The sequence below is a fragment of the Cimex lectularius genome, unplaced genomic scaffold, assembly GCF_000648675.2.
Source record: "Cimex lectularius strain Harlan isolate CLEC.00 unplaced genomic scaffold, Clec_2.1 scaffold227, whole genome shotgun sequence".
Lineage (NCBI taxonomy): Eukaryota > Metazoa > Arthropoda > Insecta > Hemiptera > Cimicidae > Cimex > Cimex lectularius.
Window position 1 is genome coordinate 725,099 of NW_019392955.1, and position 25,995 is coordinate 751,093.

Genomic DNA, 25,995 nt, shown 5'->3' on the forward strand with positions numbered 1-25,995 from the left:
TTTTAATATAAACTCAACAAAATTTAAAATTCTTATACACAAACAGAAACGTATTATTATTGCACTCGTTTACATACATGGTGTATACTCCAGTGTAATAGTTTAATAAATAATAGGAAAATTGAGAAAAACCTTGGCTTTATAAATATTTATACGAAACTCAATGTGCAAGGAAAACCGTTCCTTATTTTTTTAAATTTAATTTAATTAAAACAGTGTGGTTATTGTTTATTATTGTTAACACTGTTTTGTTTTAATAATCTATAAGTGGAAAGACTTATAATTTATAAACATTTTAAGGTTTGCTGTCAAAAATGATATACAGAATTGTCTGACTTTTGTTGAATGTACCAACAATTAAATAATTAAATGATGATAATGAACCTGCATTCATTTATTGACAATCTAACTACATAACTGTAACTGGACTTTTTATTTTCTAACATAGCTTCATAAATTCACGATTCAAATTAATCTTACAATCTTTCTTATTAAATAAGGAATGGTGTCTGGTTATTTAAAGCATTAATCAATGTTGGGGGGGGTGTGGAAGGGCTCGGTTGTGTCAATACCCGTCCAGAGATTCCAGAGAGACTTGGGCTGGATTGAAGGTTGCCTGATCAAGAATCTCCAGCGAGCTTGGAGTAGTCGATGGTGTCTAGACACCGACCCCTCTATAACGTTAAATTTAAAAGTATTTGCGAGAGAACAGTGAGGCACCATTCTTTCCTAGCCTGGGGCTGCCACTACTGGCTCCTGCCTAGGTTGGAGTTTACGGGAGCATTGCTCTGATGGAGACACTTGATGATCGATAAGACCGCAGCCTTCAAGAAAACATAAAAGCCAAAATACTGAATATTCATATCTATAAAAGTAAAATATAAATAAATACGTAAAAAATAAAACATAAAAAATTAATATGTTAGAAATTTAAATTCAAATTTATCAGGGCTTTATAAAACTGAAAAGTTTTATGAAAAAAGTTAAGTGCATTTTTGATACTTGTTGACTCTATTTTTGAAAAAGTATAACAATTATTAAAATTATCATTAAAAAAGTATTTATTAAAATTATAGCTAATATTAGAAATGTCTTGCCTACAAAATTAAATTGAACAGTAAATACGAAAAATCTAAAATCATGCTGCCATGCTGAATACATTTTTAAATTGAATTGTAATTTGTTGTATTTTTAGTTTGACAGGACAGCTTTCTTTATTGGGAATCAATATTTTCATTATTTTAGCTTCATCGCAGATCAACCTATTCTTGCTGATTTTGACTTTAAAACTTCAGCCATTGGTATGTGAAGTACGTTGAGTATGGCAGGAAAAATCAACCTTTGACTGAAATGACAGAATGCACGTGATGAACAAAATCAGTGGAAAAAGCGGACTAGTACAGACAGCTAACCTCACAGACCTCAACACAATATTTCACAAGATATTTTAATATTAATAGAAAGATATTATTAAAACAGACACATGTTGATGAATAAGTATAACTTTTAGAGCCAAGGCTTTTCAATTTTCTCTTAAAATTGAAGGGTTAGGAGGTGTCTACACTAATTTCTTTTACATAAAAAAAAATTTAAATGACGTTTTACTCTTGTCAAGAATTCATAATGGTAGACCTTCGTGAATAGCCTTTTCTAGTAACTGTTGACCCTTGTGCCTCGCATTCCCTTTTAACCCGGTCGATTATGTCCGCCACTAATTTCTCCTCCTTCTCCCTCTGTTTTTCATATTCTTCCGGGTTGCCCTGGAAATCCTCGCTCATCCGTCTACCACGGCGGCAAGGCTTGAGATCGTCCCTTTCAAAAACTACATTCTGCTCGATTTTAGAATGCCTCGAACTGACATGGCCTAAGTATCCTTTACGCGATTTAAAAAAAACATTACACCTGTAGCACTTGAACAGACTCGACGTCCCTGGAGGATTAGATATATGGAATTTGTACTTGTGCCTGTACCAGTGCGTCCTAGAGGGCAACAGTTCACCACACCACTTACAAACCACTGACCCGTCCTCGTTGATCAAGTACTCTAAGAGATCTCTCCTGCCAGGAATCATCCCCTCGCTCGAGTCATCGTCGAGGTCGTCCAACGGCTCCTCTTTTGGCTGGAGTATCGATTCGTGGCTAAGGAAATGGACTCCCGGGGCAAACTGCACTGGCGATGTTTCACTTACTCGTATAGGTGTTATTACAACGTCTTCAGATGTAGGAGACGCATCTAGCCTCTGAAATCCAGGAGAAGCAGGCGTTATGGAGACATCCTCACAGATGGATACGCTGACTGACTGGAGACACTCTTCTGCAATCAAACATTTTCGACAGAATTACACCAAGAACAGACTAAACTCGGAAATTGGTCACTGCATCTGAGCAAATATTTACAAGAAAAAAGTTTTCTCCCCATCAATAATTATACATCAAAATTTGGCATTACATAAAATTATAACTTTATTTTTTAAACATGCATTTTAATATTTCAATGCAAAATAGATCATTAAAAAAAATTATTTATTAATGATTATCAATAAAAGCCAACCAAATTTTAGATCAAAATCACCCCATATTTTTTTAATAAATTTTAATTAATTATATTTTTTATCTAAGGTCGTGGTCGAGATGGAAAAGCTAGTGTCACGAGTGGGGAGACCTTAGATTAAAAATATAATTAATTAAAACAATTGATACAGTCAATTATGACTACTAAATAAATACATGGATACATTTTTTTAATAAGTTGTTACTATTTTTTTTGCATTAAATAATTTCAAGTGTGACTTATTTTTATTTTTGTGAGTATTTCAACAGGTTCAATATTTTATGTCACAATTCTGTGTATCATTAGTGATACCCAAATGAACGGATAGTTTTAACACCGGTGGACAATATCTAAAACTTATAATAAAATACAATTTTGGAACGAGATGGTGAACTTCATATTTTTTTTAACCTCCAATTTGTTCAAGTTGTAATGGGACATCGGACGACAGATAAATTTATAATTTCCCTGCCATGAATAATCTGAAAAGAAAACAAATTTCAAATTAGTTGGACAAATTTCCATTTCATGCTGCAATTATTTGTCGAAATTCAGGCCAAAATAAATTGATTAATAAAGATATAAATTATTTTTCACCATAGACCATTTTTCACATTTTTTCCAGGTCCGGTAACATGTCAAAAAAACATATCCTTACATTTTTCTTTTAGTTTTAATAATATTTAAAAATGTTAAATAGGTAAAATTAAAGAAACAATAAAGTAACAACATAAGTTAAAAAAAAAAAAATAGTATTAGGATGGAGGTAGACGTAAGATTTATTGCAATCACATATATTACATATATTAATGTTTATTTAAAAATAAAAGATGTTTTCGATTAGAGGAAACTATTTCATTACAGCTGTAAATATTTATTACCCCCCTTTCATGGGTTAAATGAAAAATAAAATCGAGTTATTTTTCCCCTTGTTAAGTGAAATAAATTTATTATCTTCTTCTCCAAATCAGTGCACATGACAAATACATCTAGGTACATATTCAATATATGTACAAAACGTCATATATACATGTATATTATTATAGGTATTATAAGATTCTAGTCATTCGTGCAATCTATAAAATGTGTACAAAACAAAATAATAAATAACTAAATAAACAAAAAATTAATACATAAATATTATAATGAAAAACTAACCTTTCAAAGTGCACCAAACTAATAGAAATACAGAACTATACGAATAATAGAAGTTATTAGGGAATGACTCATTGCACTCAATTAAACAAACAAACAAAAAATAAAATAAAACAAATCAAAAAATAAAATACTGATTGAAAACTGAAAATTAACAGAAAAAAAGGTTCCTTTATTTCAGCTAAAAACAAGTGATAATTGCGCCATTTCTGAATTTATCAAAATAAATTAGTTACACCTGTGATCTATACAATAGTTATATAAATTTATTTATATTTTATGCTCTTTCAAAAAAAAAATTATATAAACAATTAATATATATATTTATAAATAATTAACGTTTCACAAAAACTATTAATAAAGCTTTAACAGTACAAAATATATATGTATATACACTCAAGGAAGAAGAGATGGAAGACAAATTATTTAAAAAGTCTGCATTAAAAAAAAAGAAAAAACAATTTCTGAAACGTTTCCCACAGAATTTGAAAGCAAAAAAAATTATAAATTGCATCACTTATAAAATAAAATTACGATATAAAATTTTAATAGAAAAAAACCCTATTTTCAGTGACATCATCACAGAAACGTATTAAGTAAGGCACTAGATGAGATTAACTTTTAGTTTGATATCAAAAAATTGGTATGAGGTTTGTATAATAAAACAATAGCCAGTCATCTCTCAACAAATACAAAATTGAACAAGTTAACTTGATTTGTTACTAATGTTAACATCCAATTTATTAAAAGGAAGAAAAAATCAAAATCCCGTGACTTAATCTAATTGCCCCTCTACCACACTCCTTATTTCCTTATTATAACTGTACCGTGAATTATATTGAACCTGAATTACGAGACGCTTATCTTCAACTGGCCTTGGTTTCAAAATGGTCGCGACTCATAAAACTATCCCATAAATTATATGACCGACATACCGGTATTAAAATTATTTAAATAATATAATATATTTGTATATGTATAAACACAATTTTAATTTAATGTTCTTTTCCTAGCACTACAATTATTGCAATATATAATAATATATAACCCAATTGTGCCACACAACTAGCCCAACTACATATTCTGTTAATAATTTTTTAACGCCTTTTTAAAGGTATACTTTTTTTTACAATCGTAACGATTGTCCTTAGACTTTTTTTAATAATGTTAATAACTACCGATTTTAATTGTGCTGTTTTAAAAATATGTACAATTGGAAGATCAAGGTTTTGTTAAAAAAAAAAAAAATTGAAAAAGAAAAACCGGGATCATCATGGAATCACAATTTGGGAATATCAAAAAGAATTTTAGCCTATCACTTATTTTTGTTTTTAACAATTCTTCAAATTTGCTTTTTCAATGTTTTTGAAACATTATTTCCACAATATGACCCAAGACGACACACATGGAACGAGTCTTTTCTTGTATAAACATAAATTCAAACATTACTATACCTTATGTTTTTGAACATAAAAAAAAATAATAAGAGAAAACGATAAAATAATGAAAAATAAAATCTAAACTTGAATGATATTTCTCCAATTTAGTGGAGAATGTAAAAATTAAAATTTATATTTATAAAAATTATTTTTAATATTGTGGTAACTTTCAAAACTAAATAAAATATACGTTGAATGTTTAAAACAAAGTCTATTTGCTATACATCGTCTTTCAACTCTTGACTAAAAAATAAAAAAAAACTCTTGTCTTTTCAAGAGTCAAGAAATACATATATATTTTTAAGAGATCCAAAAAAATTTAAACTAGTAAGTTTTTATACTCAAAAATTTAACCATATAATAATTTTTATTATTTTTATTGCACTTACAAATTATAAATAAACTAAAACATTTATAACACTGTCAAATGGATTGATAAATGTGAAATAATTTCAATTATATATAAAATATAAATTGGAATATTTCACATATCCAACAACTTAAGAGAAAGATTTTTTTTTTGTTAATTAACTATAGCAATTTGAAAACAATAGAGAAATATCATTCAAAATAAAATAGTTCTAAATAAACAAAAATGATTATGTTAACAATTAATGGCATCATTTGATGCAACAATAAAAGAAAACAAATAGTACACTATTTAAAGCTTACAACAGCAATAATGTCATTTATTCTGGACATTATTAATGTGTTTAATTGCACTGGGTTAAAGTTAGCTAGTTGCCATGTGTAATAGCTTTAACTACATAGTACATTATAAATACATATTGACAAAATATCATTTTAGTCTCTTAAATGATAATTTACTCATAATTGTTATAAGAACTAATATAATAATCCCCTAAAGCACCAAATAAGGTCTTTTGATCATTTTAGTTAAAACAGTTATATATTGTATATGTATATAATAATTATAATATACATAAATATATATTTATATGTATATATAAACATCGATTTCTACAAAGAATGATATCACTTTGTACTTTAGCAAACAAAGGCGGCAACGAGTCGGTCCTCGAAAATATAAGTGAAAATAGAATAGTGCAAATTTCAGAAAAGTGATTGATAACGCACTGGGGATACAGAGCACTCTAATTGTTATGGAGGAAGATAAAATCCGACATTTGAGAATAATACTTCCTTTGGCATAAAACAGTCATGAACCATTTTCATATGGTTCTTCATTTTATCGGGCCTCGAAAACTCTTTGGCGCAGACCGGACAGGGGAACACTTTCCTCTGATGGCCTTCGTGATAGAGAAAGGCGTGTCTCTGGAAGCTATACTTATTCTTAAATGTCTTTATCATATCCGATTTGGCGCACTCCATACACTTGTAGACTCCTTCTGTGATCGAGGCGTATCTGAAAAGGTTCAGTCCTCTGACGGACATCTCGGTCAACGCTTCGGCCGGGTCCGTGTTGGACGTCGCACGCCTTCTCACTCTTCTTCTGGACGGAGGCGGTCTCGAAGCGGGCTCTGGGAAATCGCCGAATGTGTTTTCAAACGTGTTGCTTTTCTCTTCGGTTTCGGCCATTTCATTATTGTTCTCGACGTCGCCCATATGTGCCACTATCAGGCTTTCGCTGTCGCTCTCTGCATCGCCAGTCGACTGCTGATACATTTCCGTTTGCGGTACAAGCCTCATCATTTTATCCATGCCTGAAATTAAAATTTACCATCAGTTCGATCGTCCAAGCTTCACAAACACATATTTTAAAAATCTACATTAAATACAACTATCAACATATTTTTCTCAAACTTCCTACAAACTTACTTAGTTTTCCTTAAAAGGCTGACTGCGAAAAATTCATCGATTAATCAACCAAATTTCCAATGGCTATACTAGCTAATTCCAAAAGTTAAAATAATTACCTTTTCCTTCTCTGAAGTTTTTATCTCAACATCCCTAACTTGTTTAGTTTCAAACGAAAAAGAAATTATTAAGTTCCCACAAGCACAAATATTTCCCATTGTTCTTTACCACTTTAGGATTAGATTCTTTCATATTTTAAATATTTAAATAACAAAAAAAGTGATTTCATGCTTAAATTAATGATGAATGTAGAACTATTTAAAAATAAATTTCAAGTTAACTGCAGTTGCAAAAACAATTGAACATAAAACATGCTATACGTAATCAGTATAACAAAAATTAAATGGTTTCTAATGTTTGAAAACATGGAATACATTTAATCCAAAAATTATTGTAACACCAAAAAATCATTCTAGTTAATATTTTGTTAAAAAATAAAACTTTTCAACGACCAGGGCAAAAATTCATAAAATCAATAGTGAACAATTGATACGACAACAAATAGCAATAAAAAGAAAAAGGCAGGTGGCATTAAGAAAGCTGAAATTCTTAATATTAAAAAATGGATAATTATGACAATCGATCCATATACTTACAAGTTCTGTTAGATTTAAAATAATTATTGCATGCACATACATACACACATTCATAATTTATGTTTCACTTGTCATATGTATGCTATGGCAAAATGAATTGCTGAATTAAAATAATTGTACACTAACTAGAGTAGAACAAAGGGGTTTTTGTTTTTGTCAAAGAAGAAAGGGGCATGATAAAATATAGTGTTTTGCAAGCCCAAAATACACGTTTTTTCAGTATTTAAGTGTAATGGTGAAGAATTATCGCTAAGTTCTAAAGCATTTTTTTTTTTTTTTTTGGAGATACAGTAGTAAACAATAAGTTGTAAGAAAGCCCGACCACCAGACGACCCCAGGTACTCTATTCCATCATTGTACTATTTTAACCATCAGTGTCCAACAGGGATAAAAACCATTTACTTTGCATCCAAGGCAGCATGGAAAAGTCCTACTGGTCGAGGTAAAAAGCACCCAGAACCCATCCCTCCAGCCACCTGACCCAACCGACCGCCACAACTTTTATAGTTAAAACTGCAAGTGTGATTTTTTTTATTACATTGTTTATACATTAAGGAAATCCTATGCTTACAAACTATTGAATTAATATAAATAGGATAATAACGCCGTTTGGAGTAGTTTCTCAAAATGGAAGAAGGGTTAGCCTGTACATTCACATTGAAACATATTATCGACACCATAAAAATAGTCGCAGTAAAAAAGAACAGAAACAAGGAAGGTTGGATAGGTCGACACGAGTTACAAAATGAGTATCCGACCTCAAATAAATTAACTTCAAACAACATTAATAAATATTTTTATTGTGTACTTACACAATCATATGAATATGGCAACTAATAAAATTGTGTGAAATACATACAAACTAAAAAAACAAATTCATGTGAAATTTCTAATCAGTACATAATCAAACATTAGCATTAACAATAAACGTTTTAAAAATTTAAACCAATATTGATTTATAAACTAGAACACTAAGAACAATCGATATATATATGTTTTAATTTTTTACTAAATGAAATATATTTGGTTTTTGACAAGTAAAATAAAATAAATAATTGACTATTATAGACTAGTTATAAAAATTTTCAGTTCAAATAACTTTTTTTTTCATTTAATTTTTAGTCTTTACAAAACATAAAAATTCCACTTGATCATTTTTATTAAGGCACCTACGAAGAAAGAACTTTTTTCTCGATTCCTGTTTAACTTTAATGACTATCATGATTAATAATTATTTTAAGGCACAACAATGCAATATGTATTTAATTTTCAAAAGGGTGCTTTAAAAACATTAAATAAACAACTAAGATGATTATAAACTGGCCCTTAAAAATCTATATACTCAAAGCGTTAGTAACATTCAATATATCTAATGACTTAATTAAGGTAACACAAGTTACAAAAAGAAAATGAAAGGAAATAAAAAAGAAAAGAAGAAAGAAAAAACATTGATTACTATGATTAAAATAGTTTAAAACTTCTTCGGTTTCCCAAGAAGAAAATTTATCACACACGTTTTTTCTTGGTCTTTAGTATTTCGTTGGAGGACTAGATGTTAATTGTAGTCTACGCTTTGGTGGTCGAAAGTTGGTTCGTTTGCTGCCGAAGGCAACCCTTTGGCAATAGACAGGCCGTGCACTTGTTTGGCATGGGTCATCATGTTATCTTTCCTAGTGAAAGGTTTGAAACAGACCGGGCAATGTATGTTCTGTTTGTATCCGTAGTGTGCAGACAGAAAGTGCCGGCAGAAATTGCTTATATGGGTGTACGTCTTTGAACATACATTGCACCTGTACATGTGGCTCCCTTCCCTCGTGCAATACTTCCTGATCGACATTTTGTCTATCCTTCTGCTGCTCTCTTTCGGAATGCTCGGTTTGAAAGTCTGCAGATGTTTCTGGTCCATGAGGGATCTGAACGAGTCCTGCTCAAACTGCGATATGTCCTCGTCGATATTTTCCGTATCGATCAAGTTGGTGTTTTTAGTCGAATAGCGACTGCTCGGAGTGAATACTTCTGTCACTTCCTCGTCGACGTCTGACGAGCCAGGAGAACATGCGATTATATCTTCATAATATCCGATATCAGAATGTTGTGAATCCTCGTCTGTCTCGACCATCCCTTTAAGATCTGAAAAGAGGTATAAAAGCTTTATTCGTGCCTGACGGAAAGTAAAATATCACTATATTGAAAATTAGTAACCTATTTTATTTTTAAACATGCACTAATTTCTAGCAGAGATGATACATGGTGTATTAAATATAATTTTATTCCATGCATTATTACACTATTTACGTTTAGTTTGTCAAACTTAAAAATTAATAACATTTGCAATTTAAATTTTTATATCAAGGTCGATTTCAACTGAAATGCTGTTAAAACAATCAAGAGAAAATTTGTTATCCATTCATTAATACGCAAGCTTTTAAAATTAGTACTTTTTAATTTCTGAAATCCATTCCATTTGATTGATTAGTTTTATAGTAAGTAAGGTATTTTCATGCAAATCAGTTAGAAAACAAAAAGAAGTCAACGTTTAAAGGAAAAGAAAAAGAAGAGCAAGACCCAAAACCAAACAATAGATGGGACACATTCCTCAATGGATATATAAAGATAAACTTTAGATAAACTTTTAACCCCAACTTACCTCTTAAGTATTTCTTCGGCTTCCTTCAACGCCGTCTCGACGGTCTGGCTCTCATGGATTAACAATCAGATGTTGAACCTTCTCTTCGTAATTTGTAAAGGCATAAACGAATTAGAGTATAAACCGATGGTGATCAGATAAGGACACGAAGGTAGAGGAAGGTGCCCCATCTGTTTGTTTAAATTATCACGTTTCACTTAAATACAGCGTATAAATAACATAAAACACAAAAACGAGTGCACAATTTCACTATTACTGAAGCGTTAGTGAGATCTAACTTTTGACCCTGTAAAAAATATCGTGTTATGGGTTCCAACCACAATTACCATGCAAATTATGTATTTCCTTCTGTTTGAAAAGAAAACGACCTAAAGTTTTGTATTTGTAGCATGATTCAAAGTTAACACTTGCTTTATCTTTTAAAACTAAGGATCATAGTTTATTCATCATAATTTATTGGGCATTGCACCAAATTTGGACGTCGATTGCATTCTTGAGGGTTTCACATAAGAAAAAAAAACTGATGGTAATTCTCAAGGGTTGCCAGAAAATAATGTGCAGAATATCATTTAAAGGACGGATATTACGAGTGTAAGACATTTAATCGTTATTACCTGATGCCGAATACCTTTCTCCACCTCCTTCTTGGTGAGGCGGGACGCCGGAACTGGGAAAAGGAGACATCGAATCTGAAAACAAATCAATTTTACACATCTACTTGACAAAAGGGAAAAAATTCTACATTAGTACTACTGGACAGCAAAAAAAATTCTTTAATACATTTGTTGCAAATAAACACTTCCCCATATACGGACGTCTTTTTAGAACGATGCACTTCTAGAAAAACCCCGCTTTTGAAGCTTATTGTACGGTGTCAAACAGATCTCACAGGCCTTTAGTACTGATTTGACATTACTGTTAAGACCGTTTTTTAATTTGACCTTGCGGTGATTTTTTACAATAAAAAAATTGAAAAAGTCAAAATTTCCCTCCATAATAGGTAATTTTTTGTTTCTCAAAAATGTTTTGTTCATCTTTTAGGCCTTTTGTCCCCTCGTGGTTTTTTGTTTGTAATATTTTTGTTATTAATTTGAAGTAATTAGCAAATATGTAACTATTTTGTAAATAATTGTCCAAAAGACATTTGCTTCAGAGTATTTCTTAAGCCTGGACTATGTTACCGATAAGTAGTAAATATGGAAATAATTACTTAATTTGTAAATAGTCATAACTCTTTTACCACACATTCAAACTTTATTTTAATTACATGCTTTACACACCTATTTTATATTGGGTTGGTGCAAAATTAATGCAAGTTTTGAAAAAAAAATTTCCACAGGTGCTTATCATATAAACAAATCTACATCCTTAAATCTAATTTATGGATTATAATAAATACTTTCAACTGTTATCTTTTATACAAAACATTTTAGTTTATATTGAATTTTATAAGAGTGAGGGCCTGCGAAATTAAATACGCACAAACTAGATTTTCGTCAAATTTATTTGTAAGAATTTAAACTTGGGTGAAGTACAGCCCAAACTGCGCATAACATCAATACATTTTGGGTGGAGGGAAGCATTAGAATGTGTAGTGCAGCAATGGTTTCAGAGATTTCGATCTTGAAGACAGTGAAAGTTGCGGTATGCCTTCCATTGTAGATGACCAACTCAAAGATGATTGAAGAAAATTCACACGATTCAAGACGGGAAACGCGGAAGAGGTGTTGGCCATTCAACCATTGTTTGCCATCTACAGCAAATTGGTAAATTGGCTAATTGGTAAGGTTGACAAGTGGATACTGCATGATCTAACTGAAGCCCAAAGAAATCGACGCTTTGAAATTTGCACATCTCTTCCATTGTGATCAAAGTGGATTCTGTACGTTAACAGGGGCGTGCAGGTTGGTGGTTGGACAAGGATGAAGTGCCAAAACACTCCCCGAAACCACTGCTGGGGTTGTTCATTATAATTTTCTGAATTATTGTAAAACTATCAGAACAAAAAATATTACCAAGAAATTGACAAAATGCACCAGGCCCACATGTCGCACAAGGCCTTGCGGAAACTTAAGGACTCAGGATATGAAACCTTACCATGCACCCTCCATATTCACCCTTGTCCTCTTGCCTACAGACTTTCACTTTTTTAGATAATTTGATTGAGCAATAAAATTTTTAGAGAATGCGGTGAAGCCGAAAATGCCTTCAAAATCTTTATTGCAAGTCAAAATAAAGATCTTTATATCAACAGACAATAATGACATAATGAATTATGATGTGACGGAAAATATTTCTAATAAATTTTCCTTACTTTATAAAAATTAAAAATAGTTTTGACTGCCTTTTCAAAACTTGTATTATTTTTGCACTAGCCCAATATATATGAAATAATCATTTTACAATTGAGGTAATTATTTATAATTTGATATATAAGTAATAAATTTCAAGTAAATTTCAGTTTTTTAATCTATTTATTTATATACACCTCCCCATATTTTTTAAAATTTATTAATAGTTAATAACTATTGGGTTGTCCGGAAAATAATGCACGTTTTCATGTTTTCTTTCAATCACCCCTCTATATAATAAGCTGTTTAGGTTTGATGGATTATTCTTTCGTACGATTGATAAATTTTCAAACCTCTTCCAACAAAAATATTTATCTCAGTAGCTTTTCGTTACTTGGGAATAATTCTGTCTTTACTAAGATGTCAATGCGTGATTTTCACGTAATTTCATTTTACAAATTTAACCTCGGTCGGAACTGTGCCCAAACAGAAACATTAATGGAAGTCTGGGGTGATTTCATGAGGGAGACTTTACCTTAAGGCAATTGGAAAGATTAAAAAGCTCACAAGTTAGGTTCCTTATGTACTAAACGACCACCAAAAAAAGTTATGAAGTTTGTGCAACCTTCTTTGCTGAAACAGAAACGAACCTTTTCTGCATAGAATTGTTACTTGTCATGAAAAGTGGATTCTCTACAATAAAAGCATACATTCTGGAGAGTGGCTCAATATATTAGAAGCAGCACCACATTTTCCAAAGTTCCCAACTTATCAAAAAAAAGCGATGGTGACTCTTTGATAAGCTTCATTTGGGCAGATTTACTACAGCTTCTTGAATCCTGACGAAACAATCAATGCCTAAATGTATTGCTCCCAAATACAAGCAATGCACCAGAAATTGGAATTATTGAAGACTTTGGACTATCTTTGGACAATCGGAAAAGGCCGATTCTGTTACATGACAATGCTCGGCTCAATGTTTCACATGTGACAATATGAAGAAAACTGTTGGAACTTGAGGTTCTACTTTGCCCTCCCGGTTCTCCAGAACTCTCGCTTACTGACTTCCATTTTTTTTTTCTTCCAGTTTGCAACATAAAAAATTTATTGATGAAAAGTCATTAGAAAATGCGTTAACAATAAATACTGAAAATTCTATTCACAAATTTTTTTTAACAGCCATAAACCTGCATTATTTTCCAGACAACCCAATAGAAATATACAATTAGCCAATTTTTTTTCATAATATTGGCGCAAGTAAATGAGTGAGTAAACAATAGATTTGCTGGTTTGCCTAACCTGACCACCCCATAAATTCCAGAATGACGTGGCAAACAATGTAAAAAAAAAAAAATTTAAGCAACAGGGATTAAGGATTAAGGGTCATCATTTATGAACCTAAATAGATTTCAAAACTACAATTTTTGTAGTACTTTCATACAAATTTCGCATTTTTAAAAATTCGAACTGGGAGTGCTTACAATTATAGCCCAAAAGATTTTTTTTTGTCAAACAAAATTCAAATTTTCAATTTTAAAAATGAAGAAATGATATCAAAAGAAATAATATAACAAACTAAATAAATTTTTTTGGGAGTATTTTGTTGAAATGGTAGTCATGTAATTTATTAAAAATTGCAATATCTGACCAGAAAAACAATGAAATCCTAATTAATTTTTTTGCAACATATATCATTATCTAATTGATTTATTTTTTTTATCTGATAATAAAATAAAATAATATAATAAAATGGGTAAAATATTTAATATCTAGAATAATTGTCATATTTTTTTAAATTATTTGAACCCGGCTAAGAGACTAAAATGAATATTACAAAAAAGCAATAAAAATATACTATAATTTACCTTGACCAGAAGTGCTCGGTTTAGGCTCTTCTACTTTTGTGTTAAAATTTTCAGTCTCATCGCCTTCTTCGGGTGAATCTGCATCGTCGGGAAGTTCATTGATGTCCATCTTATCATCGGGACTCTGATTATCGCTGACAGGCCCTTCACTGGCCGTTGAACTATTGCCAGCGGGATTTTGAAGGCACTGGGGGCTTGCGTTCGCGCTTTGGCTCGTCAGGGGAATTGGCTCGTTCGGCGATCCTTCCCTCTCTCTTGTCGTGTTATCGTTTTGAACCATGGCTTCAGGCTGCTGTGCACCGCCTTGGGATTTAATCACCAACTGATCTGAAAATAAAATAAAAACACAACATTTATTCCTCTGGTTTACGATATTTTATTCACTGATTACATTGCTACATGACAATGTTGGCAAAAAGAATAATACATAAGGAAAAAAATTGTAAGAGGAGCATTTTATGGATATTTCAAAAAGGTATCTCATATGAACAGGTTATTAATAAAGACAAGGAAAAAACCCTACAATGCTTCTTTGTTAGAAACAATAATATATCTGCATATCTTTCAGCCATACACGTGGTAGAAATTTGCAAGCAAGAGGAATAAAAAAACTCTGTTACACTCTGACTAATTTAAATTGAAAATATAATAATTAAATACAAATAATTAAAGAGCAATGAATGTGTAAACAATGACCACAGTGCAATTTTATTTTCCAAGGAAATATTCGTTAACCTTGAAACTAAAACGGCACAAAACGGATTTGTTCAAAGTAACGTGAAAACATTGTCCAATAGCTTAGCCTTAATCTATTTAATTAATATGTGGTTTAAAAAAAAATTGCTATTGAATAATATTCAGTAAATATTTTGTTAGGGGTTATTTTCTGGCATTTTTAAGAGGTTTAACTGAGAGGAATGCCCTTACTATTTAAAATTTAATGATTTAGTGTTAATTAGCCTATTGAAAAGATCGTAACATGTTCAGTCTGATCCATCATAACAAAATGTAAAAATTTGGAAGAATTGGAAGACCAGGATGATCAAAGACAACTATTGTTTCCCACTTCCAAAATTAGACTATGAGTGAAATATTTATTCCCGCTTTAATTATTCAAAAATTAGACTATGAGTGAAATATTTTCCCACTAACTATTCAAAATTAAACCACAAATGAAATATTTTTCCCACTAACTATTCCAAATTAAACCATGAGTGAAATATTTTTCCACTTTGACTATTCAAAATTATACCATGCGTGAAATATTTCTTCCCTCTTTAACCATTCAAAATTATACCACGAGTGAAATATTTCTTCCCTCTTTAACCATTCAAAATTAGACCATGAGTGAAATATTTTTCCCACTAACTGTTCAAAATTAAACTATGAATGAAATATTTTCCTTCTAAATATTCTAAATTAAACCATGAGTGAAATATTTTTCCACTTTGACTATTCAAAATTATACCATGAGTGAAATATTTCTTCCCTCTTTAACCATTCAAAATTAGACAATGAGTGAAATATTTTTCCCACTAACTGTTCAAAATTAAACTATGAATGAAATATTTTCCTTCTAACTACTCTAAATTACACCATGAGTGAAATATTTTTCCACTTTGACTATTCAAAATGAGTCCATGAATGTTTTTGATGAATTTTTTAAATGATTTTTTTAAAAATAAATTATACTTTTTTTCTAAGGTTTTGGTGAAAAAGTTATTAGTGCCAGAATCAAGTTTGGCATGAGACACTGGTCAATATGTCAAAAATTAACAAAAAATAATGTAAATTAATTTAATTTGGTGTTCAAATGAAAATTTAATTGTATAAAAAAACATGATACTAACCAACATGGTTTTCAACGTTGTTGTGCTTTGACTCGTCGTTTTCATCCGTAGGGTTGCCAGAACTGCTTCCTGACAACTTCCTTGGCCTGCCCCTTTTCCGCCGCGGTGCTGTGAGCGCAGAATTCAGCATGGCATTCTGGTGGAAGTAGTGCCTTTTATGCTGCGGAAGGAGAATCCTGTGTAGGTTGGGCGGCGGCGGAGGCGGTGGTGGTGGCGGTGGAAGAGCTTGATTTAATAACGAATTGGCGATTGAAGGCAAGTCGCACCTTTCTTCGTTCACCTCAGTCAGCCCCTTTATTCTCAATGATTCGGCCACTTTGAGAAAAGCCGTCAACCTGTCTTGGTCGACACTGACTTCTCCCCTGTACATAAAATCGAGGAGAGACCTCATGTCTGAATACGGAACGTCTTTGAGAATTACAATTGGATGTTTATCCGGGTGGCCTACAAATAATGCCTGAAAAGAAAAACAAACAACCATTATTAAATGGATATTTACCAACTAAATAAAATTCATCGTATAATTATAATTTTTTTTACTAAATAAACTTATCAGCTTGTCAGTCAAAACTTAATTCAACTGATGTGCTTATCAAGTTTTCTCCCATTGTTGATAACATGATAAAATGTTGTCATGAAAATAATTCCCATACTATATTATTAAGATAATTTTAAAAAGAAATGGCGAATTTCAAAATAAACTAAAATAATTCTGAGACAAGTTTTTTGGTTGTTCAATAATGTTATGGACCCCAACTTATTCCACAATAATTTAAAGATGCCAGCAATAAAAAGACAATATGGACACATCCATACATATTTAAGTTATAGTAATATGTAATTATTTTTTTTATAGCTACAACTTCATGAAATGCTAAATGTATGTATTATTTATGGCTGATCATCATCATGAACATCAAGTGGTCATCGTCGGCCCTCTGCATTTTTAAGCGAAAATTCATCCCCCCTGCGCATTTTTGTTACTGACTCACTCCATATTTTGTCCCTTGTTTTCTTGTCTTTTAACTTTTTGAAGGTACTTCAGCAGGCTGTCGAATTTGTATTAAGAGAACAAGAAAAACAAACACATAAAGATTTTCACACATGAAATGCTACAAGAATTATATTTATTATAAAACTGTATAAAGTAAATTGAGTAAGAAAGCTGAATTACAAGTTTTTAAATGTATGTAATGTTATGCAATAATGAAAATTTCTGAATTTTTTAAAGGTTTATTTAGAATAAAACAAAAATAGGTCTATCAATCGTGTGGAAAACCCCAGAGTAATAAATTGTTCCAAGGAAAATGTTAGTGTCGAAGTTTAAATTGTGACTTTCATGTAATACCTAGAGTCCAAGGACTCCCCCCAACCCCTCTACCGACCCACTTCCAACCCCACCCCAAGCAGGGAACACTTGAAAAATATCCTGAGGTCATCCCTCAAAGCAAAACAAGAAAAGCAGAAAATTAAGAAGAAGAGAAAAAAACACTTGAACATTCATCACCTGGAAGTAAGGACTGCAGGCCGAGAGCACCATTTTGTGAGCTCGTAAAAACTGCCCTTCGACAGCTAGCGTGACGTCCACGAAGGCCTCGTCGTGGAGCAGCTGGTCGAAGACGGACAGAAGATTGCTTTGATGGTTGTTCCATCTGAGGCAGAATCGCTGAGATCCCATTACTCTATGTGACCAAACTTGGATGACTCAAAAATTAAAGTATCACTTCGTTTCTGTAAACAAACAAAACGGAAAAATGTTTAGAAGATTGGGGGGGTTGTTATCTTATCAGTTAATTTGCAGAGGGTGTATTTGTTTTTCTTTTTTTATTATCATGTTATTATTTAACCAACTTTAATTTATATTTAATTAAAAGAATGGTTGGTTGGTTAGAAAGAGATTCAAATTTAACAATTTCTGAATAGCAAAGTAAACAGTGTATTTTTCATCGAAGGAATATTAACTAAGATCCACCCTTAAAACAGTATAAATAAATTTATAAAATTATAATTTAATAAACCTACTGAACCCGTTTCCAAAACATAATTTATGAAAATAAACTGTATATTCGAAAACATCAGTTAATATTTCTGACAATTACAAAGATGGCTAATTATTTATATGAAATACATAGTTATAAATTTATAATCAATCAGATATCAGCAATAATCCAAGCGCACACAAGAATTTTTTGGTTTTTTACTAAATACGCATTGATCATTAATTTTGTAAATCTTCAGTACCACAGTTTATGAATTTTCTGAACAAAAACCTTTTTTTTTTTCCTAGAAGAAAATTGAATTTTCAACCTTGGGTGATATCTTAAACAATTTGAATTTTAAATAATATTTTTATCGCCGAATCAATATTCTCTTACTTTTTTCAAGCGAATTCATTAAAAAAAATGTGTTTTGCAATTTTGCAAACTGGGCCTGTCTGTCACATGTCTACATTATTTTATTGCAAGAGCGGACAAACTATAAAGCTTTATACAAAGCTTAAAATTTAATTCCTTATGTCCAAATATCATCCAGATTAAGGGTAGAGAAAGGATTTAGATAAGAGAAATAAATCAAGGTTGAATTCTTTTATGGCACTCTCACATTACACTTCATATATAAAATCTTATATACATATATTTATTTTTTAATTTTTTTTTTTAATAGAGTGGAAAACCTTTTAATTTAAATAAAGGCATCTTTATGAACAAGAGTAATGTTCAAAAGATATATATAAAAAATTATTTTACTTTTGTTTTCAGTGATAATGCTTGAATTTTCTTCTTTTTTCAACTCCTTTCGGAATTTGGTAACATTTTAAAGCGCAACTTCACTATTCTTAACATGTCACTGTGATGCGTACTGTAACCTCATCGAAACTTCAATTTTTTAACAAACTCAATTTTTTAAAAAACATTTTAACGAGCACATACAAGTTTTTCGTTTGTTTTAGCATTTTTGTCGGGTGTGAGTGAGATTCTATTTACTAATTTGTTCAATTCTGTTCGCAGCATGCTTGAGTTTATTTCTGGGCAGCAGATACATCATGTTACTTTTCTCCCAGGCATTGAGATGTGTTACGCACATCTAGGCTTTTAAATCGTTCAATCGCGTTAATGAATAAGGTCTTGATATTTAAGAAAGGAAGGTGATTACTTGGATGTAATAATTTGGATAATGAAAATTGTAAACCTTTCTATAAGCACGTTCGTAATTTCTATAATTTTTATTTTGATAACAAAGCCTTCACAAAATGTATCTTAATAAATTATAAACAACGTAACTTTGACAAATTATAATCTGCACCATATATGAAAAAATAACACTGTTACACACATAACTCATGCCCTCACTCTTGTCAGTTCAAAAACAAAATTTTAAATTTTCATGATAATATTTTTCATATGGACAAGCAGTTAAGTTTAGATAAAAACGTTTGATCATCTCTGGATATCAATCCAGCAAAACTTATTTTTTTATTTTTTAATCATGAAGAAATTTAAAACAAAAAAGAGGAACCAAATAGAAGTGAATTGACAAAACAATTGGCAAAATTAGAGCTGAACAAAAATCAAAACAAACTATCATAGAAAGTGCCTAATTTAAAGATGTGGTCCTGAAATTAAAACTTACAAACTAGATTTTTTTTAAAAATATTTTTTACAAAGCTAAGGGTAACTTTAGTCATACCGATATCTCATATCTCATTTTATCAAATACAAATCAAACTCTAGCAACACAAGTGGCAATGATAACACTTCAGAATGCAAAGGTAAATGGTAAAACTTAGATTGCTAAACTGTATGAATCTTATCTAAGAAAACATTTTATTTTTTATTACGAAGTTGATCACTTGCAGACAATTCAATATAAGGACAACAGATAAAAATTTTGTAATGTTGTTCAAATATGGAAAATACGTTTAAAAATTGCAAGAAAATATTCAATCTTTAACGCTTACTTAATTTAATTTACACCACAGTTTTTAATTAAAAATATAAATAATTGTGATATATGATTGCCCGCTTCAGATTTGTAGCTTTTTTTTAACATGGACCCAAGGGTTAAAAATTCTATGGCCACTGTTAAAAACTTAATTTGGGCAATTTGAGCTATCAAGTGATTTAGGGTTAGACAATGAATTTTCAAACGATTTTTACCTAAAATTGAAATAATGCATATGTACATACACACTGAAGATTGCGAAAATGTATCCAGCGAGGATAGACAGACTAAAATTATAGGATCTTTACCCAGACACAACAGAATTATTAAGCTTGTTAGAAAAATTCAGTTGGCCAACATAATGTAAAATATTTGAGAATGAATGACTAAAAACATGGTATAGTAATAAAAGAAAAGGTTCGTCTGGAAACTGAATATTGAAAATTGAATAAGTGAGTAAGGGTAAGTTATGAGTTAAACTGAATTACATGAGTTAAATTAATATTTGTTACATAAAAACTTGATTTCAAATCATTCAGCTAGATTAACTAAAATTAAAAGTATTAAATAACCATGCTTTAAATTTAATCTTTAATTGCTTTAATTTTAAATCCTAATAAATGTAAGCTTCAACAGTTGGGTAAATATTATTTAGTTATATATTTTAACTACGCTGGATGTATTCAATTTTTGGAACTTCCAAATTAATTTCATTCATGGAACTTGATGAATCAGTGGGGAATTCTGGAATAATAAGTAAACAAGAGTGAGCTAATAATTAATTAAAATCATATTTATGTTATGTCACACTAACAATATCCCTTTCCAGGAGGATGATCATTCATGAGACAAAGCAGAATCATGATTAATTTAAAAAAGATAAACAACTGAAGACAGAGAAATGCTGGAACTCAACTAATCACAAAATACAACAAAAACAATGCAGACAGGGACGACAAATGACAATCAAATTTAAGCAATCTGGTGAATTATATCTTACTTTATCATTAAGTGAGAATATATATATTTAAGTATATAGTTGGTCATTTCCAATAATTTTGGTCTGGTAGAAGCCAAAAATTTATCTGACAGACCAAAATGATTGGAAACAACCAAAGGTTCATCAGTGTGTGGGGTGATAAGTGGCAATGCCATCAAATCTGTCTTAATACAGTAAGATTGTAATTCAATGGTAAGTACGAGTATGTGTTGAAAGCATAAGAGAATAGGAGATGATGCTTGCCTCCCAACTAACTGTATTAAACCAGGTCCTTTCAGCCCCTCAACAAGATGCAAAACTTAATCTAAACTAAAACTAACACCTATAATACAATCGCAAAAATAAATACATCCACCCCTATTTAATGCACTAGACCTGGTTATTTGATGTAGTACTCGAAATTCCTCCATCCATCAATACATAACATTTATAATCTAATCTATTCCAACATTGGCCCAAAACAAAGAATACAATTTAAAATAAAATAAAAAATAAATAAAAACCGACATCCTCTAAAAAGCAAACAGGGGACTCAGAATATCACTACTGTGCCTAAGAATCATTCATCAATCCGGTGGCATGCCTACACACTCTCTGTAAAAAGCCCAGGCATGACAAGCTTCTATTATGAGGGATATATCAAGCAACATTTCTCTGCATAAGAAGGCTTTGGCCCAGGAGTAGGTGCCTTTTTGCAAACCACGTATGACCTATTCTTAATTGGGTAAGGACGATTCCTCATTTCTGGCTGAGGTTCTCAGAAGGTCATATACAGGTTCCGCTCTTGACACAAGTTTAAAGAATATTATCATAATATAATAAAAATTGAGCATAATTGATAAATACAGTTATAAATATACTGTTTTATAAGTGTACCCAAGTGGACCCAAGGCTCAGATAGACATGCAATGATTAATGATTTTTTGAAGTAGCAAAGAGATGAATATCAAATCAGATATTTGATTTTTTATAAGAACAATAGTAGATGAGTAAATAATTAAATNATATTTTTTTTTTTGTTTTACGAGGGTCCGCAACAGCAAAGGTAAACCTCAGGGTGCCGGTGTTGTTAAAAAAAAAAAACCATTTGTAATTATGTTGGGTAGATGATGGGGTTTGGTCTGCGAGTTGGTGAACTCATGTTGAACCGGCACACGGGCACTACTGGGTCTGTCTTCACTTGCGGGTTTTTTGTTTGAGTTATTTAAACGCGTTTCGGCATTATGTCATCTTCAATGAAAAACTGTCTGTCATTTAGTCTGAGTGGGGTTTATATAGTATTGCGTCCGTCGCTTGTTGCTGGGGGCGTTGCGTTAGGGGGCATGGTTGGTCGGTCTTGGTGGCGGTTATTATGTTGAGGTAATTATGTTGGATTCAAATGCAGGGCCGCTGGATTAAAACCCAGGACCTTTATCTTACAGTGATGAGCACCGTGTCAACACCTAAACCGTTGTGGCCACCGATGCCCCCCTTTAAAATATTATGTTATCATATATGTATTGTTAAATTTGTTGTGGTTCTGATATTAAGACTCAGTGGTAAAAAAAGCTCATCCTCAGACTGAATTTCAAGCTTTAATTCTCAGCATTCAATGAGGACCATAATTAATATAGCCCATAATTTAATAGATGGTATGTTCAAACTTTGCTATAATATTCATTAAATAATCAAAATATATATTAAAGAATCACAACTCAAAACCAAAGACGTATTGCTAAAGAACTGTTATCCTAGAGTTTGCACATCACATAATGCCCATAATAATGATGTGCGTATAATACCTTACAACACAGCTGTTAATAAAATATTTCAAAAATTTATATATGTTGATAACATTTCCAATAAATTAACTTGTTGGAGGTAGATTACAAGAATTATGCATAAATAAAGCTTTGAAGTATAAGCTTAAACAAAAATGTTTACGCTAAATTAAAGTCTAAAATACCAGAATTGTATAAAAGTAATGTGATACAATTTAAATTGTCATTCATGCACTTCCACATATTAAGGACAAAACCAAAGCTGAATTACTGAAGATGGCAGCTTCAAAACAAGTATTTCAATTAGTTTCATTGTAAGTGGGAGTTTGAAGTACAATACTGTAATGTAAATAAATGATTTATGTTTATGTTTGTAAATATAAGCTGAAGATGCTTTACACAACAGAGGTTATTAGTATTGATGTTTGTACGATTAAAAATTCTAATTTATAATTAGTTATTAGAAAGTATAATATAAAGGGTTTGCTGAATCGTGTATACAACAGTACAAAACTTGAACCAGGATGGTCTTCAACGATCAAACTTCAGATATCTATTTGCAATGAATATCAGTGATATTCCGTAAACTTTCTGACCGACGAACAATCGTTCTTAGAGCAGGACTATGCACATCTCACACGTGCTCGGGAGAATTGAAATTAATTGAGCTCATTATAAACCCCTAAGTGTCGTTACTTAATTCTTTTATGCGTGCTATTTTCGATGCGAAAGATTTCAAATGAATATTTTGCCCAGCGGGTTTGAAAATATAAACTGTCTTGCTTTGCAATCATAAAGGGACATATTTTATTTATTTATTTTTTGTTAGTTTTTAAAGACTGGCAAGAAAAAAAGGTTATTCTGGGGTATTTCAATAATACATCATGGCAGAAGATAAGGATGATTGTATCATTCATGAGTGAACCGGTATAAATCATGGGGGATGATTTAGAAACGATCTTCGTACGATTAATATTGTTTAAATGTGATTTTAAAATTAAATGTCGTTGGGAAATGATGTCAGTTTTAACTCAGTCAGAATCGCACTGGTCAATCGGGCCAACAAAGCTTGCAGATTGGGAAAATCTTTCAATAATACATCATGGCAGAAGATAAGGATCATTTTATCATTCATGAGCGGACTGGTATGAATCATGAGGGATGATAAAGAAGCACCTTCACATGATTAATATAGTACATCAAAGCTTGTAGATTTTGTATTATTCTCATACAACAAATAACAATTTTACATGTATTTGAGCTATTATTTTAAGTTTTTTTGAAAATATTATAAAGGGTTACCAGTAGTGAAAAGAAACCTCAATGAAAGACTGGTGAGGTTTATAGCTCATATGATCAAAAGGACTAGGTCAAATAGGGGTAATCCTCCCCAGAGTAAATCACCAGACAAAGCAGGAAATGATTAGGGGGTTTATTTATTTTATTTTTTTACGTGTGATGTGGCAATATTCAAGGACTATGAATAAATTAGTAATTTAGAAAAGAGAGATACGTGAAGAGGGTTGGTCGGGTCGGGAGGCGGCTGGCGGAATTAGGCGGTGCGTCGCGTCGCGTCGGGTGGTCGGGGCGTCGGTCGCCGAGATCGGAGGCGAGCGAAGCGGCCGAAGAGAAACGGGCCTCAAGTCGGAATCACACAGGTGTTTTCAGTGATAAGGAGTCGCGAGGCTGGGCCGACTCGGCTCCGGTGACAGCGGCCCAGGTGCGAAAATAATAAACATAACCTTTGTTTTGTTTACACTCACCGGCGGCGTCTCCTGGTCGGGCGCGGACTTCGATATTTTTCACTTTTCCACAGTCGAGGCGAGAAAAGAACGAGGGACGGGGTGTCGGGAGCGTAAAACGCCCAGCCCTTCCGCCATGTTGCACAATTTCCCCCCACCCCTTTTACATTTTTACTCAACCCTTTTTTCACGGGATCGATTTCCGAGCGGATTGATTGAAAAAAGTAGAAAGGTTGCCGGGGATGCGTTTTGGGGGAAAAAAAAGAGGCCGAAAAGGAGTCGGAGTCGAGGCGGGACGTTGCGGCCACACGGGAAAAAGAAATATATCGATCCTATCAGGGGGAGATGTCGACGACCCTATTGCGTATTTTACGACGGAGCCGCGGTGTTTTTTCGTAAAAGGAACCCCCTAGGGACCGGGGGCGGCCGAAGGAGGGCGGAGGCGGTCGCCGGCCGTCCGGGGGCGGCGCCGGCCGTGAGAATTACCTGAGCATTGTTGTTGTTTTCCTGGTCGGAGGGATGAAGGAACACCCGTACGGGATGGAAATAAAAGACTACATCGAAGACGCCATGTCAGCAGGGATCTGCCCTCGGCGGCGACGCGACCACCCCTGGCGGCCGTCCGGCGAATCTACGTTTCAAAACTATTTTCCTCATCCACCAACCCTGAACGCGACGCGATCACCCACCGGCACACGCGCCACGCAACCGCACGTACGCGCGGAATAGCGTAGTTTCTCACCCACTCCCTCTCATTCATTCTCTCTCTTTCTCTCTCTCTTTCACCTCCGGTGATCACCCTCCGCGACGCACCGTGGCCGCATTTCCTTCTCTCAACTTTTCGAACATCTATTTTTAATAATAATACAGAACAATAAAGATAGATTTATTCAATTATTATTTATACAAAATGTAAAATACATACAAGTTTTACATAAGTTACAAAAAAAATGTTGAGAATCAAGGATACGGTCGCAAAGAAGTGAGTATTGTTAATTTCTCGTCCAGCTTTCGACCTTTGTTAGACTTCAGGGCTACGTTAATTTCATTGTCATCAATAAATTTGATTTCAATAAAAAAAATTTTAAACCTCTAACAAAACTTTAAAAACAATTAATTAATCTTTTGATATAAGGCTTTGGTTGAAATGAAAAAGTTAGTGTCACGAGCTGGATTCGAACCCACTACCTTCGGCTTTTCATTTCAACCAAAACCTTACATAAAAAGATTAATTACTTGAAAGAAGTAATTTTGTCCACAGACCACTAAATATAATTGTTTTAAAACAATTGTTAATACCTTTAATAAATTTATTTGT

The 25,995-nt window shown here is 32.2% G+C and overlaps 1 protein-coding gene across 4 annotated transcripts; it reads right to left on the reverse strand.

The window, feature by feature from the left end:
* Nucleotides 1-1,086: 1,086 nt before the first annotated feature.
* On the reverse strand, nucleotides 1,087-25,292 carry LOC106663689 (protein tramtrack, alpha isoform). 4 transcript variants are annotated; one of them, XM_024229458.1, is made up of 6 exons: nucleotides 24,699-24,828; nucleotides 17,741-17,964; nucleotides 16,234-16,690; nucleotides 14,384-14,710; nucleotides 10,842-10,916; nucleotides 1,087-2,314 (listed from the first exon to the last, which is right to left on the reverse strand). In XM_024229458.1, the coding sequence occupies exons 2-6, from the start codon at nucleotides 17,909-17,911 to the stop codon at nucleotides 1,611-1,613; spliced, it is 1,734 nt and encodes a 577-aa protein (XP_024085226.1). In that variant the 5' UTR covers nucleotides 17,912-17,964; nucleotides 24,699-24,828; the 3' UTR covers nucleotides 1,087-1,610. The 4 variants fall into 4 exon arrangements, with proteins under 4 accessions (XP_024085226.1, XP_024085225.1, XP_014244214.1 ...); XM_024229457.1 differs by lacking the exon at nucleotides 24,699-24,828 and adding an exon at nucleotides 25,164-25,292 and having other exon boundaries at nucleotides 1,088-2,314; XM_014388728.2 differs by lacking the exons at nucleotides 1,087-2,314; nucleotides 24,699-24,828 and adding exons at nucleotides 6,158-6,830; nucleotides 25,164-25,287.
* Between the last annotated feature and the right edge of the window lie 703 nt (nucleotides 25,293-25,995).

What these genes read in the sequence shown, in the direction of transcription:
- LOC106663689 (XM_024229458.1), bottom strand. Translation starts at nt 17,911, where the DNA reads ATGGGATCTCAGCGATTCTGCCTCAGATGGAACAACCATCAAAGCAAT. An exon ending in ACCGAGCACTTCTGGTCAAG is followed by an intron (nt 10,917 to 14,383) that starts GTAAATTATAGT and finishes ATTTGTTTTCAG; the next exon opens with ATTCGATGTCTCCTTTTCCC. An exon ending in AGAAAGGTATTCGGCATCAG is followed by an intron (nt 2,315 to 10,841) that starts GTAATAACGATT and finishes GTTTGATTGCAG; the next exon opens with AAGAGTGTCTCCAGTCAGTC.